The sequence below is a fragment of the Macaca fascicularis genome, chromosome 6, assembly GCF_037993035.2.
Source record: "Macaca fascicularis isolate 582-1 chromosome 6, T2T-MFA8v1.1".
NCBI classification, from domain to species: domain Eukaryota; kingdom Metazoa; phylum Chordata; class Mammalia; order Primates; family Cercopithecidae; genus Macaca; species Macaca fascicularis.
Genome location: NC_088380.1, coordinates 156,360,927 through 156,378,508, shown reverse-complemented (window position 1 = coordinate 156,378,508; position 17,582 = coordinate 156,360,927). Strand labels below are relative to the sequence as shown.

The 17,582-nt window shown below is 41.9% G+C and overlaps 1 protein-coding gene across 4 annotated transcripts in view; it reads left to right on the top strand.

Annotated features, from left to right (window-relative positions):
• CSNK1A1 (casein kinase 1 alpha 1) overlaps nt 1–2,810 on the top strand; it is a 58,418-nt gene extending 55,608 nt beyond the window's left edge. For all 4 annotated transcript variants that reach the window (XM_073994564.1, XM_073994563.1, XM_005558223.5 and 1 more), the window contains one exon: nt 288–2,810. In XM_073994564.1, the coding sequence (XP_073850665.1) occupies nt 288–295 (8 nt within the window). In that variant the 3' untranslated portion in view covers nt 296–2,810. The remainder of the gene's footprint in view (nt 1–287) is intronic.
• The last annotated feature ends 14,772 nt before the right edge of the window (nt 2,811–17,582 follow it).

The following is a 17,582-nucleotide window of genomic DNA, read 5'->3' as shown; positions in this document are numbered from 1 at the left end:
AAATGCAGAAACATGATCGTTTGAATTACTAATAATTTAATTCTGAGAGGCTTTGAATTCACTGTACCACTCCTTCCTAGAGTCATTCAAAACAGAAAAAATTAGTTTTAAGTATAGATTCATGATTTTCTGTTTTAAAAAGTTGAGTTAATACTTTTCACAAGAGATGAAATAACATGAGCCACTATACTTATTGGCTCAGTTCCACCCAATTTCCATATTTTGGGTGTAATTTAAAATTTTTAACTTGGAATTTTAACTTTTTTTTTGTTTTGATTTTTTACCAGGTTTCTAAGCATGAATTGAGGAACAGAAGAAGCAGAGCAGATGATCGGAGCAGCATTTGTTTCTCCCCAAATCTAGAAATTTTAGTTCATATGTACACTAGCCAGTGGTTGTGGACAACCATTTACTTGGTGTAAAGAACTTAATTTCAGTATAAACTGACTCTGGGCAGCATTGGTGATGCTGTGTCCTGAGTTGTAGCCGCTGTAATTGTGAATATTAACTGAGATAGTGAAACATGGTGTCCGGTTTTCTATTGCATTTTTTCAAGTGGAAAAGTTAACTAAATGGTTGACACACACAAATTGGTGGAGAAATTGTGCATATGCCAATTTTTTGTTAAAACCTTTTGTTTTGAACTATACTGCTTTGAGATCTCATTTCAGAAGAACGGCATGAACAGTCTTCAGCCACAGTTGTGATGGTTGTAAATGCTCACAATTGTGCATTCTTAGGGTTTTTCCATCCCTGGGGTTTGCAAGTTGTTCACTTAAAACATTCTTAAAATGGTTGGCTTCTTGTCTGCAAGCCAGCTGATATGGTAGCAACCAAAGATTCCAGTGTTTGAGCATATGAAAGACTCTGCCTGCTTAATTGTGCTAGAAATAACAGCATCTAAAGTGAAGACTTAAGAAAAACTTAGTGACTACTAGATTATCTTTAGGACTCTGCATTAACTCTATAATGTTCTTGGTATTAAAAAGAAAAAGCATATTTGTCACAGAAATTTAGTTAACATCTTACAACTGAACATGTATGTATGTTGCTTAGATAAATGTAATCACTGTAAACATCTATATGATCTGGGATTTTGTTTTTATTTTGAAATGGGAGCTTTTTTGTTTACAAGTTCATTAAAAACTAAAAACTGTTTCTGTAAGGAAATGAGATTTTTTTTAAACAACAAAAAATGCCTTGCTGACTCACTATTAAATAAAAATCTCCCCAATTTTTTGATAGACTACTTCAAGCCATTTGTTACATGGTATTCCTTTGCAAGTCAATTTAGGTTTTGTGTTATAACTTTTCCTCTTTTTTTAAAAAAAACAAAAAAAGTAATTCTTTTGTCTGAAGGGGAAAGGCATTCTTTCATTTTTTTTTCTTTTCTTTTTTTTTTTTTTTTATGACTTGCAGGCACAATATCTAGTACTGCAACTGCCAGAACTTGGTATTGTAGCTGCTGCCCGCTGACTAGCAGCTGGACTGATTTTGAATAAAAATGAAAGCATTAAAGGGTTTCCCTACAAAACATTTTTCTTTAAAATACTTGTGAAGTGGCTATAAGCAGTTGACTTTCACCCTTGGAGAGCATCACACTGTGTGAGATTCAGTGATTGTTGACCCTCCCCAGCCCCTCCTGCTTCTTTAAGTTATCTGTGTGCGTGCGCTTCCTCTCAATCTTCTTTGCACGCTCATTTCTTTTTCTCTGACCCATGAGAAAGGAAAACTTACTGATGATAATTTTTAAATAATGTAATTTATTCATTTATAGCATGTCAGGATAAATTAAAAGAACATTTGTCTGGAAATGCTGCCAGGAGCCTATTATGTAAATGTTAGGTATTTTGTAAAATAACCTTGAAATTGTAAATTGACACGTGTTTGGTCAGATTGTGTCAAGTTTAATTTGTTTTGTTTTCTTTTTTTTTATTTGAAAACTACTTTAGCAATAATTAATTCCATGATTATCACATTCTGCCATTAAGGGATATTAGTACCGTAATACTGAAGAAATCTTACTAAGTCTGAACTTTTGGGGTAGGCAGCTTCTTTGTTTCTTTTCTATCCACCCTTGTCGGTTGAGGTATTTGTTTCTTGACTAATAAACCCTTTGATACTTTTAGCCAGAAATCGGTCTCATAAAGCTATTTTTGAGTATAGTTTGTGTAAAATAAAAATGTTTAGCTTTGGTAATAACTTTTCCAAGCTGAACTCCCTCTAGCAAGATATTTTTCAGTGCTTTTATTTACTATGCACTTAGACTATGCACTTTTTCTGAAATATTTTTGTAACACTTTTTTGTATTTTTGCCATTTGAAAAGGTTGTGGTGTAGTTGGTCTGTGATTAAGTTGCAGATTTAAAACTGCTATTAGCTTTGTAAATCAAAATATAGGTGTTTTTTGTCTGGTATATCGTCATTCCATCTGCAGCTGGAGCTGGAATCCCATTGATCTTCTAGCTACCATTCATTTTCTTCACTGTTCACAAAAGAAGAATGTGAAATTCAGTGAATGCTGTTACTAATCCTGTCGCGAGATGAATCTCATTTCACCAAAATTAAATTATGTTTTTCCGCTAAAATGATGATACAAGTTGAAGACACATCACTCTGAAATGGGAAGACCTCACCACTTAAGGCTCCACAGTGGCTTACTCAGCTGAACTCTAGGCTACTACTCTTTACTTTGTTCACCCATTGGGGGGTGCAGTTTTTTTAAAATGTTGGGAGATGGCCATTCTAACTACTGTTGAATGTCTCTGTTTTGGGAAGGTATAACAAGAAATAAAAAAGAATATATATGAAGGGAGAGACTGGTTATCTCCTCCCATATGGTTGTGCTTATCCTCTTATGGCTTACAAATGGATATTTGGAGGTTTGCTTTCACGATTTCCCATCAACAAATATTTTTATTAAGACTTTTCTTGTTTCTGTTAGTCCTTGCAGTACTCATAAATGTTTTAAGCTGAGCATACTGTACTAGTCATAAGTTTAATTTCAGTATAATAAAAATATCAAACAAAAGGACTTTAGAACCCAAGACAATGAGCTAGTTTTCCCTGAAGTTTGCTGAACTATTAAGGAATATGTTCCTTTTTTTTTTTTTTTTTTTTTTTTTTTTTTTTTTTGAGACGGAGTCTCGCTGTGCCTCCCAGGCTGGAGTGCAGTGGCGTGATCTCGGCTCACTGCAAGCTCCGCCTCCCGGGTTCACGCCATTCTCCCGCCTCAGCCTCCCAAGTAGCTGAGACTACAGGCGCCCGCCACCACGCCCGGCTAGTTTTTTGTATTTTTAGTAGAGACGGGGTTTCACCATGTTAGCCAGGATAGTCTCGATCTCCTGACCTCGTGATCCACCCGCCTCGGCCTCCCAAAGTGCTGGGATTACAGGCTTGAGCCACTGCGCCCGGCCTAGGAATATGTTCTTAATAACTCTTGACTAGAATGAGTCATGGGAATTCTAAGAAGGGATGGCCTAGACAATTTTAGCTCAGTTAAATTCAGCAGCATTTAATGCAGGTGAATTCCTGGGTCGTTTTCCAGCTAGTCTGGAACAGTTTGGTTCTGACTCAAACTGGTATAAAGCATTATTTTAGGTTTTCTCTTTGCCAGTTTTTAAGCAGTTACAACCATTTAATCAAGATGTGAGGACATCTACGAAGTATAGTAAAGAAAGGTTGTCCCAGGTGTGTGCTCTCTTAAGTGAGACTTTGTGATACTATACTTTAAATGCATTACCATTGCTTACATTTGGGGGGGGGGGGTTCTTTCTCCTCAAAACTTTCACGTCTACTGTAATATTCTTAATGACAATCTTTTTTTTTTTTTAGCAGTGTATGTTTGAAACAGCCAAAGATTGCAATGAACCAAGTGTAAATTGATCTAAGCAGCCCATGCAGTTTGTGTTGAGTCATCAAACAGTATATTGTTGAAGTGAAATTGTTTGTTTTCTGAAATGACTTGTTAGACCAGTTTTGAGGACATACTCAAAAGTAGAGTAATAATGACTCCTGGGATGGAGAAATATGAGATGAACCTGGAACATTCTATTATGGTGCCACAAAGGAAATCTCAAAAAAAAAAAAAAATGGCCAGGCACAGTGGCTCACGCCTGTAATTCCAGCACTTTGGGAGACTGAAATGGGCAGGAGTTCAAGACCAGCCTGGCCAACATGGTGAATCCCCGTGTCTACTAAAAATACAAAAATTAGCCGGGCATGATCGCAGACGCCTGTAATCCCAGCTTATCAGGAGGCTGAGGGAGAAGAATCGCTTGAACCAGGGAGACAAAGGTTGCAGTGAGCTGAGATCGTGCCACTGCACTCCAGCCTGGGTGTCGCAGTGAGACTCCGTCTCAACAACAACAAAAAGGTTGATACATGTCAAAAGGGCACAGGAGCCACTTGAAGGATTTATACTTGCTAAATCTGTGTCAATTATCAAACTGGTAGCAAGATTACAACTCACTGAATAAGATACCATGATTCCATGTTGACATTAAAAAGGAGAGAAGAGAAAACTCTAACTTGAAGTAGAATGTCAGCTCATTTAAGGTGAAAGGATTTATGTGTTAGAAAAATCACCATTTTGCAAACTATAGTTTTCAGAATCCGTAATGTATGTCATCTGTTTTATTCCTCATGACAGTAATAAGGAACAGTTAAAGAACTGTTTCAGAAAAGAGTGGGGCTGCCCAAGGCAAGGCATCTTGGTAATTGGTAAGCTTTATAGAGCCAAGACTTAAACCTGGTTTTATTTACTTTCATGCAGTTAAGCCATGGTGCTTCTCTTGTTATATCACCCTTTTAAACCCAGAGATTGATAATATGAGCCATCATTTACTGAGTGTCATGCACTATTCTAAGTGTTTTACATGTATTTGCCTAATCCTCATCATCCTGTTAAGTACATCTATCTCCATTTTGCATATGAGGATACCAAAGCACAAAGTTGGAGGGAAGATAGTTATATTCCCTTATTTTGTTGATTTGTTTTTTGACACAGGGTCTCGCACTGTCGCCCAGGCTTGAGTGCTATAAGACCTTAACTTTCCCCTTTCAAAGTAGTTTAATAGTGTCTAAATATCTTACATCAAAGTATACATCAAATAGGATGGCAGCCTGGAAAGATTTAAAATCCAGAATGACTGGAAGGTTGGGCAATGAAGATTTTTTAAATTGCAGCTGTTTTCACCTTAGATGTATAGTCTTTTCGGTTTCAAAATTAAATTGACTATAAATGGAGTGTGCTTAATTCAGATCTAAAAATTTTGAAATTAGAAAATTGTGTGCTTGGCTGAGTGCTGTGGCTCACCACACCTGTAATTCCAGCACTTTGGTAAGCCGAGGTGGGCGAATCACTTGAGATCAGGAGTTCGAGACCAGCCTGGTCAACATGGTGAAACCCCATCTCTACTAAAAATGCAAAAATTTAGCTGGGCGTGGTATTGCACCCCTGTGGTCCCAGCTACTTGGGAGACTGAGGCAGAATTGCTTGAACCCAGGAAGCAGAGGCTACAGTGAGCCGAGACCCAGCCACTGCACTCCAGCCTAGGTGACAGAGTGAGACTCTGTCTCAAAAAAGAAAAAATACTGTGTGCTTATATTGCCTCCCTCAGCCCCCTCAAACTTGGGCAGGGCAGAGCCCATCTATAATAAGGAAATGGATAGTTTCTGCGTTGGTCCTTAACTTTACACAAACAGTGAAGTATTTTTATTCTTGGAGCATTTTTGAACTAAGATCCAGGCACTTTAAAAGACAAAGGCAATGAGTAGCTTCCCTGTATCCACACCCAGTAAGTTAAAAAGCAGTCTTACAGAGCCTTAAGTAAAATGTTTGGAGTAACTTGGTTCTTTCTTTGTAGCATTTTCTAACATACTAGTTGACATATATCTGATTAGAGAATACAGATGTACTTAATTGCTTAGGGTGTTAGAGAAAGTAGGAGTGACAAAACAAGATGTGTCCACTGGTATAACAGTGGGATAAGGATATCTTTGAAGTGCTTAGGCATATGTAAATCTCAGATTGCAGAGTTTGGTTGGTTTTTTTTTTTTTTTTTTTTTTTTTTTTTTTTTTAGTATTTTTAAATTTACATGAAAATCTGGGAAATTTTAATAGTAATTTTCCAGTCTAGTCATGAATTTTTCATTACATCCACCAGATGGGAACTGATTCTGCCATAAGCAAAAGGCTGCTATGTGATAGTGCTGGGGATTGGGGTGGTGGGGGGATGTGAACAGGCAGAATGGAGTAAGGATCTTTAGTGAAAGTATGAGGGAATGACTTTAAGAGGCAGGACAGTACTTTGTGTGTGTTTTGAAAGTAATTGTGGGACTGGTGTGGTAGCTCAGGCCTTTAAGTCCCAGCACTTTGGGAGGCCGAGGCAGGTGGATCATGATCACAAGGTCAGGAGCTTGAGACCAGCCTGACCAACATGGTGAAACCCCGTCTGTACTAAAAAATACATACATATATTCAAAAATTAGCTGGGCGTGGTGGTGCGCACCTGTAATCTCAGCTACTCAGGAGGTTGAGGCAGGAGAATCTCGAACCCAGGAGTCGGAGGTTGCAGTGAGCCACTGCACTCCAGCCTGGGCGACAGAGCGAGGCTCCGTCTCAAAAAAAAAAATTGTGTGTGTCCTACAAGGCTGCGCTGGTGTCTTGATCCTTTGGGCTTCAAATAGCAAAGGTTTGCCATTCCTTAGGAGTCGTTAAACTCCTTCACCCCTCATCTATCCACTAAAATAGGAGCACTCCACAAAATATGCAGGTCCAGAAGAGAAAGGGGCAGATCATCAGTCTTTTTACTAATTTATCCACTGACATGTTTGGTCATTTTGTGGCTCATTAGTAGAATCAATATGTAGAGCCAAATGCTAGAGCTCATTTTCTTTTGTCTCTTAGAGACCAATTAACGAATATGAAGCCCCAAAAGATGTGCAGATGCGGTCAAGCTCCCCAAGCAAGACCAGAACCCAGGCCAAATAGTACTACTCACATTTAGAGGTAATATATGTTTTCTAGGGGCACATTTAAGCCAGAGCAGTTTTTTAATATAATGCATTTATTAGCCAACCCTTACCTAGTTATCATCAATACTTCATCTATGTGTTGATAGCAAAAAAAAAAAAAAACCAGTCTTGTTGCTTCATAGTCTTATTAAAAGTTGATTTTTTTTTTCTAAAAATCACCTTAAAACTTGACTAAAACTGTATCTGGACTTAAGATACATTATATCTACAAGAGTGGAATACATTAATTAGATTTGCAGTCTACTACATAAAACCAAACTTGACCAAGTTATTTTTGCTTGAAGTTGTGAATACTTTTACACTTTTAGAGCACTTCCATGCACCTAAGTTTATATAGATTGTTTTAATATACCAGTGTATTCACTGACAGGGTGTTCTTTCTCATAGTTCTGTAGTACTTTTATAGCCTGTCATTTATGGAACAGAATGTCTTAGGTAAAAAAAAATGTAGCCTTTTCTCGTCATTACCATATTAAGTCTTCAATGCTGCTAATTCAGAGAAGCAAAATAGTTTGAATAACTGTTGGAAACAATTCCTGTGGATTTCAGGCAGCCTGCTATTGGTTCTGTATGCCAATGAACAGCGGCACAAATCTTGGTGAGAAAGTGCTACATTAGATATTTAGGATCAGAAGAAAGGGTGGAGGTGGATATTTTTAGAAACTGCTTTTAACAGTTGCTAAGTAAATATTTTTTATTAATTGCAACACTGGTTTGCACTGTGCTAACGTATGTAATTCCATTAACAGCATAATGTTTAGTCTACATTTAGACAGTAAAACCGATAAAATAGCTTCTAGTGTTTCTTGTGCCACCAAAAAAAGTGAAAGTATTTGAGATAGTTTTTAAAATCATTGACCATCCTGTACCCTGCAAAATTATGAAGCATACATTATTGAGTTTTCTATAATGGCATGCATAATTTTTTTTAGCCTATGACAAAGTGCAATTCCTATACAAACGATAATAGGAATTGAGTTTTTAAATGCCAGGCACTGTGCTAGTCCCTGGGAATTCAGGGGTGACAATTCAAACGGACCTATATGCAATATAGAGTGTTACAGATACAGTACTCATGGGGCAGATGGAGACCAGAGAAAATGCTCTATGAATTGCATCTGAAAGGATGAGTAGGCCAGGTGTGGTGCCTCACGCCTGTAATCCCAGCACTTTGGGAGGCCGAGGTGGGCTGATCACCTGAGGTTGGGAGTTTGAAACCAGCCTGACAAACATGGAGAAACTCCGTCTCTACTAAAATTACAAAATTAGCTGGGCATGGTGGCGCATGACTAATTCCAGCTACTCAGAAGGCTGAGGCAGGAGAATCGCTTGAACTCAGGAGGTGGAGGTTGCGGTGAGCCAAGATCGCGCCATTGCACTCCAGCCTGGGCAACAAGAGTGAAACTCCGTCTTAAAAAAAAAAAAAAAAAAAGATGAGTAAGGTTTTGCCAGATGGTGAAGACTCCTCACCTTGAGGAAATTAATCTTGGAGGAATGGTAGCAAAACGTGTTCAGCCAACAGAGAGTACCCATTCCTTAGCACAGAGCCAAATGAGTGGCATAGAAAGTGTTGAAGGTTCACGTGGGCTTGATAATGAGAGTGCCCTCAGTCACAAACATTTTTACCAAAATTTGAAATAATGAAGTATTTAGAGTAAGAAATGTTCAATCCAGCCGTGACCCTATCCAATGACAATTTTATTGGTCTGCAAATCCTTGCAGTGCCACCAAGGAGGAGATTGAACAAAAGTGAGATCATAAATGATACTAAATGTTAGAGGCAGAAGATGATAAGTAAAAGCATTTAAGCAGCAAGCATAAACCCAACTTTAGGGAAATAGGATGGTTTTTAGGGCAGGTAGCAGTCCTGAGAGTAGAATTTTTTTTTTTTTTTTTTTTTTTTTTTTTTTTTGAGACAAAGTCTCACTCTGTCACCCGGCCGGAGTGTGGTGGCACAATCTTGGCTCACCTCCTTGATCTCCACCTTCGGGTTCAAGCGATTCTTGTGCCTCAGCCTCCCAAGTAGCTGGGATTCCAGGCACGCACCACCACAGTCGGCTAATTTTTTGTATTTTTAGTGAAGATAGGATTTCACAGCGTTGCCCAGGCTGGTCTCAAACTCCTGTGCTCAGGCAATGTGCCCACCTTGGCCTCCCAAAGTGCTGGGATTACAAGTGTGAGCCACTGCACCCAGCCTCAATTTTCTGATCAGTGGTAGGAAGTCAGAAAACAAGTTCTTCATGCCGTCGTCGCACCAAGTCTAACCTTCTAAAAAGTCTTGTTCCTAATGCTAACAGTTGCTTCAATGACAACCTCAGAAATTGGTGGTAAGGACTCCCTGGTTTCCATTACATATTGAAAGTTCGGATTTTAAGGCTAATAATCTGCTTCTATGGGATAAATCTATCTTGTCTTTTTTTTTTTTTGGAAACGGTCTCACTTTGTTGCCCAGTTTGGAGTGCAGTGGCACGATCATGGCTCATAGCAGCCTCGACCTCCTGGGCTCAAGCATTCCTCTGCCTCAGCCTTCCAAGTAGCTGGGACTAAAAGTGCGCACCACCATACCCAGCTATTTATTTTTTTAGAGACAGGATCTCTCTGTTGCCTGGGCTGATCTCAAAGTCCTGGGCTCAAGCCATCCTCCTGCCTCAGCCTCCCACCGTGTTGGGATTACAGGTGTGAGCCACTGCACCCAGTCTTAATGTATTTTTAAATGACCCTATCTGCAATTTCTGTCCTTAGAAGAAAATGTTCTATATTTATAACTGGACATCAGGAAGGAAAACACTGTACATTAATTTTACTCTGAATGATTGCCTGTGCCTTTTAGGTCACATTCAAATGTGCATTGTCACCCAGGAGAATGTCAAGCCTAATAGGAGGACTTTGCTGCTTGCAAAATCTGGAGATCCCTTACTCTGCTTTTTTGTCCCTGGATACTATGTTTGGAGTGGTGACAAGCTCAGAGAGAGAAATGAGAAGAAAGCAGTGATGCATGGAAAGTAAACAGTGAGATGGTCAATTCTCGAAGCTCTGGGCTTCTTTTGGAAAAATACCCCATTCAAGGTCACAGAGCTTTTTAGTGGCAGGGCTAGGAAAGAACCCAACTGATGCCCTTTTGGCCACTGAATTGCTACGCTAGCCACGGGGCAGTGATTTTAAGTATGATCCCAGAACCAGCAGCACCAGCATGGTCTGGGTATTTGTTAGAAATGCACATTCTTATGCCCTGCCACAGACCCACTGAATGGAACTTGGGATGGAGTCTAGTAATCTGTGTTTTAAGAAGAAACCCTCTATCCTGGCCATCCCCAGGTGATTCTGGTGCACAATAAAGTTTGAAGAGCCACTGGCAAACAAAAATGAGACCGAATGGGTGGCAGAATGAACTGGGAAGGGATCTGGTGCAAGACCTATTATTTGTCTCAGTATCCTCATCTATAAAGGGGGAGTAATCACCAGGCTATCAATCTGCAGCTAGTCATGAGTATGGAATGAAGTCAAATTCCGTAGGACTTGCTCCAGACAGTGGAGAGCTGAAGGCATGTCTTAGCTTATAAAAACTGCTCATTTCTTCCCACTTGAACATTTGGTGACATGGTAGCTTGAAATCAGCTGTGGTGAGAAATTGGAAAACCCTACCATCAGGACCTGCCTCTCAACCCCAGCTGGATTAAGAGAAAATGTAAAATTAGGAGAGAAATCTGTTTTATGTGTCTTAGTAGGACTTCATTTTCTATCAGAATCACATATCGTGAATCTGTGAAGCCACACATTTCCCAGGCGTGGGGTCAGAAGAGAAGTACCTAAAGCCAGACATGCAGGTTTGAGAGTTCTTATTCCAGGGGTGATAGGTGAAGTTGCAGAGCTATGTGAATTCTTTCAGCCTGAGGGTATTGATGTGGAAGTGAGGGCTGAACACAGAACTCTGAGGGATATGAAGCTAAAGAATGATTAAATACTGGAGAAGAATGGGAGTAGTCACAAAGGAGGACATCCAGAAAGTCATGTCTTACGAAGAAGTCAAAGAGAAAGCTGTACTGTTTATTAGTCATGGTACTTAATGACAAACGCTTGAATAATGGCTTTATGTAAAATGTCTCTCTCCCTAATGTGAGCCAAGTAACCTGCCTTCGATCTTCTGACAACACCATCTGGAACTTGAGGCCTTCCAGATTGATGTAGCAGAGAGGCACACCAGCAATGAACTGGCTGAGGTGGGAACTGACACACACACATACCACTTTTACATAGTTTATTGGCCAGAACTACTGAGCCCCCATCTATTTGCAAAGGAAGCTTAAAGATGTGGGGAAGAGGATAGGTGTGTAGTTCCTTCTAATGTTCTTGCTCACAAATTGTATGTACTATTTTAGAGAAAGTTGGGTGTGTCACAGAAGCAGTCTCTGGCTGTTTGTACCCTCAGGTATCCAGGCTAGATCTTCCAGGAAGGCAGAACCTCAGGCTGTAAACTCAGATGACTCTCCATTGGCTCCTTGCCTGGTTTTCAGGGCTTGTCACATAGGAAAACAAGCCATGCAGTCCCCCGTTGCTAGGAAATGCATAAACATAGCAAGAAATAACCTGCCCATCTGCTGAGGGTTTAGCATTGCAACTTTCCCATAAATGACCAACAGCTGTTTGACTTTTAGGGGGCAATATCTCTGTGTCGGTGGCGTAGGAATAAGTAAGAGAAGAGAGGACCAGGCGTGATAACTCACGCCTGTAACCCCAGCCCTGTGGGAGACTGAGGTGGGCAGATTGCTTGAGCTTAGAAGTTCAAAACTAGCCTGGGCAACGTGGCAAAACCCAATCTCTACAAAAAATACAGAAATAAGCCTGGCATGGTGGTGTGTGCCTGTAGTCCCAGCTACTCGGGAGGCTGAGATGGTAGGATCACTTGAGCCCGGGAGGTTGAGGCTGCAATGACCCATGATTGTGCCACTGCACCCCAGCCTGGGCAACAGAGTGAGACCCTGTCTCGAAAAATAAGGAGCAAAGAGTAAGTTTTTTTGTTTTTTGTTTTTTTTTTAAGGCAAAGGCCGTATCTCCTTTTCCCCTTGTACTCATAGAGTCTAGCATAAAAAAGTGACCAGTAAAGCTGCTGTTGAATATTAATGTACATCAGGATAGTATTCGCTTTCTTTCAGCAGTTTTGACCCAGATTTGTGGTCAGTTAAAACCCTACTCTCGGCCAGGCACGGTGGCTCACGCCTGTAATCCCAGCACTTTGGGAGGCCAAGGCAGGTGGATTGCTTGAGGCCAGGAGTTTGAGACCAGCCTGGCCAACATGGTGAAACCCATATCTACTAAAAATGCAAAAATTAGCCAGGTATGGTGGTGGCCGTCTGTAATCCCAGCTACTCAGAAGGTGGAGGGAGGCAGGAGAATCATTTGAACCCAGGAGGCAGAGGTTGCAGTGAACCAAGACGGTGCCACTGCACTCCAGCCTGGGCAACGGAGTGGCAAGACTCCATCTCAAAAAACAAACAAAAAAACCCCTGCTATCTCTTATTCAAGATCTGTTGTCAGGTCACATCTATCTTGAACCTATGCAAAAAAAAAAAAAAATTGCTTTGTTTTACCCACATGCCAATTGTAGATTCAGAGCTTTTTATTTTATTTTATTTTTGAAATGGAGTCTTGCTCTGTCGCCCAGGCTGGAGTGCAGTGGCGCGATCTCAGTTCACTGCAACCTCCGCCTCCAGGGTTCAAGCGATTCTCCTGCCTCAGCCTCAGTAGTTGGGATTACAGTCACGTGCCACCATACCTAGCTAATTTTTTTTTGTATTTTTAGTAGAGACAGAGTTTCACTGTGTTAGCCAGGGTGGTCTCTATCTCCTGACCTCATGATCCACCCGCCTTGGCCTCCCAAAGTGCTGGGATTATAGGCGTAAGCCACCGTGCCTGGCTATAGATTCAGAGCTTTAACGTGGCCTCACTATTAACCAGTATAACCCCAAAAGGAATCAGCAAAAGACCCCCAGATTCACTTTCTTGAAAATAGAACTGTAATCCTCATCTTAACTGTAAAAGGAATTTTATTAATTCTTGGTCCAGGGCTTTTTTTTTTTTTTTTTTCTTTTTTTGAGACGGAGTTTTGCTTTTCTTGCCCAGGCTGGAGTGCAATGGCGTGATCTCGGCTCACAACCTCCGCCTCCCGGGTTCAAGCGATTCTCCTGCCTCAGCCTCCCAAGTAGCTGGGATTACAGACATGCACCACGACGCTCAGCTAATTTTGTATTTTTAGTAGAGATGGGGTTTCACCATGTTGGTCAGGCTGGTCTCGAACTCCCGACCTCAAGTGATCCACCTGCCTCAGCCTCCCAGAGTGCTGGGATTACAAGCATGAGCCACCCTTCCCGGCCCTTTTTTTTTTTTTTTAAGAGATAGGGTCTCACTATATTGCCCAGACTGGAGTGCAGTGGGTGTTCACAGGTGTGATCATAACAACACACTGAAGCCTGCAGCTCCTGGCCTCAAGTGATCTTCCTGCCTCAGCATCCCTACTAGCTGTGACTGCAGGCACACACCACCGAATGCAGTTCTTATTTTGTTTTAAAAGTATGTTTTCAAAAACCCAGTGTTATAGGCCTAAATCTAACAACTTTAATTCTTTTTGGAGATGGGGTCTTGCTCTATCACCCATGCTGGAGTGCAGTAGCACCATTAGAGCTCCCTGCAGTCTCTAACCCCTGGCCTGAACCAATCCTGCCCCACGCAACACCATGCCTGGGTAATTTTTTCTTCTTCTTTTTTATTTTTTTAAAGATGGTCTTGCCATGTTACCCAGGCTGGTCTTGAACTGCTGGCCTCCCAAAGCACTGGGGTTCCAGGCTTGAGCCACCACGCCCAGCCCAACTTTCTTTTTTTCTCTAATTCTTGCTGACCTTCATGCAGACTTTTTTTATTATTATTATTATTATTATTATTATTATTATTATTATTTGAGGCAGAGTTTCACTCTTGTTGCCCAGGCAGGAGTGCAATGGTGCTATCTAGGCTCACTGTAGTCTCTGCCTTCCCAGTTCAAGCGATTCTCCTGCCTCAGCCTCCCAAGTAGCTGGGATTACAGGCGTCTGCCACCACACCCAGCTAATTTTTTTGTGTATTTTTAGTAGAGACGGGGTTTCGCCATGTTGGTGGGGCTGGTCTCAAACTCCTGGCCTCAGGTGATCCGCCCCCCTCGGCTTCCCAAAATGCTGGGATTTCAGGCGTGAGCCACTGCTCCCTACTCGTGCAGACTTTAGAACTGAAGTGCTTTCTCAGGCTTGTCTGTTGCTCAAGGACTTGCCATCTCTTCTGCTTCCCAAAAGAACATGGAAGATTACTCAAGAACTTATTTGGGTGTGTTTAACAGCTGGCTGTAGAATAAAGCCCACCCTTCGGGTGGCTTGTCACTTTGGTTACACTGTGTGCTCTAGTTATTTGCCACATAAACTTGTACCTCAGGCTCTTGTGCAACTTGAATTCCAAATCCATGCTTTGAAAGGGCTAGCTAATTATCCCAGTTGACTCACTATGTCTACAAATGAATCTACTATCTTGCCTCTCTAAACCTGCCCTTCCTTCTATGCATGGACAAGCAGGACACCTGGGAGCCACCCTTGACTCCTCTATCAAGTCCATCTCACTATTTCCTTGAATGTGCCCTTTACTATCACTTGCCTGAACTCTTTTTTTTTGTTTGTTTGTTTGAAACAGAGTCTCATTCATCACCCAGGCTGGAGTGCAGTGGCATCATCTCGGCTCACTGCAACCTCTGCCTCCCGGATTCAAGCGATTCTCCTGCCTCAGCCTCCCGAGTAGCTGGGATTACAGGTGTCCACCACCGTGCCTGGCTAATTTTTATATTTTTAGTAGAGATGGGGTTTTGCCATGTTGCGAAGGCTGGTCTTGAACTCCTGACCTCAGGTGATCTGGTCATCTTGGCCTCCCAAAGTGCTGGGATTACAGGCGTGAGCCACTGTGCCTGGCTGCCTGAACACTTGAAGTAGCTCTTATCTAAACTTCATTCTCCATATGATTCTTCTTGAATGTGCCCCTTCCCACCCCCACTGCTTTCAGGATAATGACCAAATTCCGTGATCTGTTCCCTGCTTACCAAGCTATCCAAATTTATCTCTTGGCTTCTATTCCCAGCCCCAATTTCCATCCCACACTGTACACTCCAGATACACTCGCAATTCCCAGGATTCATTGTGCCATCTTGCCTTCATATGTTTCTCTGTGCTAGAAATGTCTTCCACTTTCTCCAATCTGCCTCTTTGTTCAGAAGCCAATTCAAATGTCTCTGGGAAGTTTCCCACACCACGAGAAAAGCTGGCCCGTGCCTCCTCTGTGCCTTCACTGCCGTGCTTTCCTCGCCAGATTCTGCAATTGTGTTTCTGCAATTACTCAAACATGCATTTCCTTCTGACCAGACAAAGCTCCCCAAGGCCGGACTTCATTCATCTTTACTCCTAATGCTTGAGGAAGGGCACATGAGTTGCACAGGCTTAGTGACTATTTTTTTAGTGATAGACTCATGGGGGAAGGCAGCTCAGCTATAGCTAAGACAGCCTTGGGGTGTGGAGGTGGGGGCGGTGAAGTGACTTCCAACCAGAAAAGAACTTGTAAATCTATAGACATGGGTCATAAACTGAGCATGTGTTTCACCCAAAGATGTGTTCATTTCTCTCCAGGGGGACATAGCTGGGGGTGAGAGAAGCGTGGAGAACACAAGATTCTGGTATTGAAAAATAGCAAAGAGTCTAAAAATGTTATTGCTGGAAGGGACATTCAAGATCATAAACCTTTAGGACAAGACTGCACCTTTTAAATATACATTTTAAAATATGCTTCAACACTCTGCAGTTGAGGAAACTGGCCCAGAAAGGCAGGACTGACTGCATTAAGGCCATAAAACAATTTAGCGGTTTCTTCACTCTTTTTTTCCCCCTAAGAGACAGGGTCTCACTTTGTTGCCCAGGCTGGAGTGCAGTAGCACTATCACAGCTCACTGCAGCCTTGACGTCCTAGGCTCAAGTTAATCTTCCCACCTCAGCCTCCCAAGTAGCTGGGACTACAGGCGTGCACCCCCATGCCTGGCTGGTTTTTAAAATTTTTATTATTATTTTTTTTAATGTAGAGATTGAGGTCTCCCTATATTGCCCCGGCTGATCTCAAACACCTGGGCTCAGCCATCCTTCCCTGCCTTGGCCTCCCAATATGCTGGGATTTCAGGTGTCAGCTGCTGTGCCCTCTGGATTTCTTCACTCTTAACACTATTGTCTTCATATTTCTCATGTTAATTGGGATTCAGATCAGAAAGCAGAGAGAAAATGGTTTTCAGTTCTCCCAAGATAAAGGGTTGGAAATTAAGAGTCTTTTGAGAAAAATGAAATGTGGATGGTCATCTTGTTGGCTGTCACTGCTGGTTTAGACTTTTCAAACACTTTTGTTCACATGTCCCTAAAATAAATCTGAAAATAGTGTATCTCTTTGCATACTTTTAAGTTGACATCTAGTTTTTTATTATTCATTTTAAATATTTTTAGTTTTTGAGATGGAGTCTCACTCTGTCAGCCAGGCCAGAGTGCAGTGGCATGATCTTGGCTCACTACAACCTCTGCCTCCCAGGTTCAAGCAATTCTCCTGCCTCAGCCTCTCTAGTAGCTGGGATTACAGGCATGTGCCACCATGCCTGGCTAATTTTTGACATCTAGTGATTTTTTTTTTTTTTTTTTTGAGACGGAGTCTCGCTCTGTCGCCCAGGCTGGAGTGCAATGGCGCCATCTTGGCTCACTGCACCTCCCGGGTTCAAGCTCCACCTCCCGGGTTCATGCCATTCTCCTGCCTCAGCCTCCCAAGTAGCTGGGACTACAGGCGCCTGCCACCATGCCTGACTAATTTTGGTTTTGTATTTTTTAGTAGAGACGGGATTTCACCGTATTAGCCAGGATGGTCTTGATCTCCTGACCTCATGATCTGCCTGCCTCAGCCTCCCAAAGTGCTGGGATTACAGGCATGAGCCCCTGCGCCCGACATCTAGTTTTTTAAATTGTAACTTTAAGTAGTTGCAAAACTTGTGGTTGGAGGGTTTCTATAGGGGGTTGTACTTTTTTGAGCACCATTAGAACTCAGATTTGAAATTTCTGTTTTTAATTATATCCCAAGGTCAATGAAAGATATCCATAGTGTTAACTCCTTTCTTTCTTTCTTTCTTTTCTTTTTTTTTTTTTTTTTGAGACGGAGTCTCGCTCTGTCGCCCAGGCTGGAGTGCAGTGGCCGGATCTCAGCTCACTGCAAGCTCCGCCTCCCGGGTTCACGCCATTCTCCGGCCTCAGCCTCCCGAGTAGCTGGGACTACAGGCGCCTGCCACCTCGCCCGGCTAGTTTTTTGTATTTCTTAATAGAGACGGGGTTTCACCGTGTTAGCCAGGATGGTCTCGATCTCCTGACCTCGTGATCCGCCCGTCTCGGCCTCCCAAAGTGCTGGGATTACAGGCTTGAGCCACCGCGCCCGGCCTCTTTCTTTTCTCTTTTCTTTTCTTTTCTTTTCTTT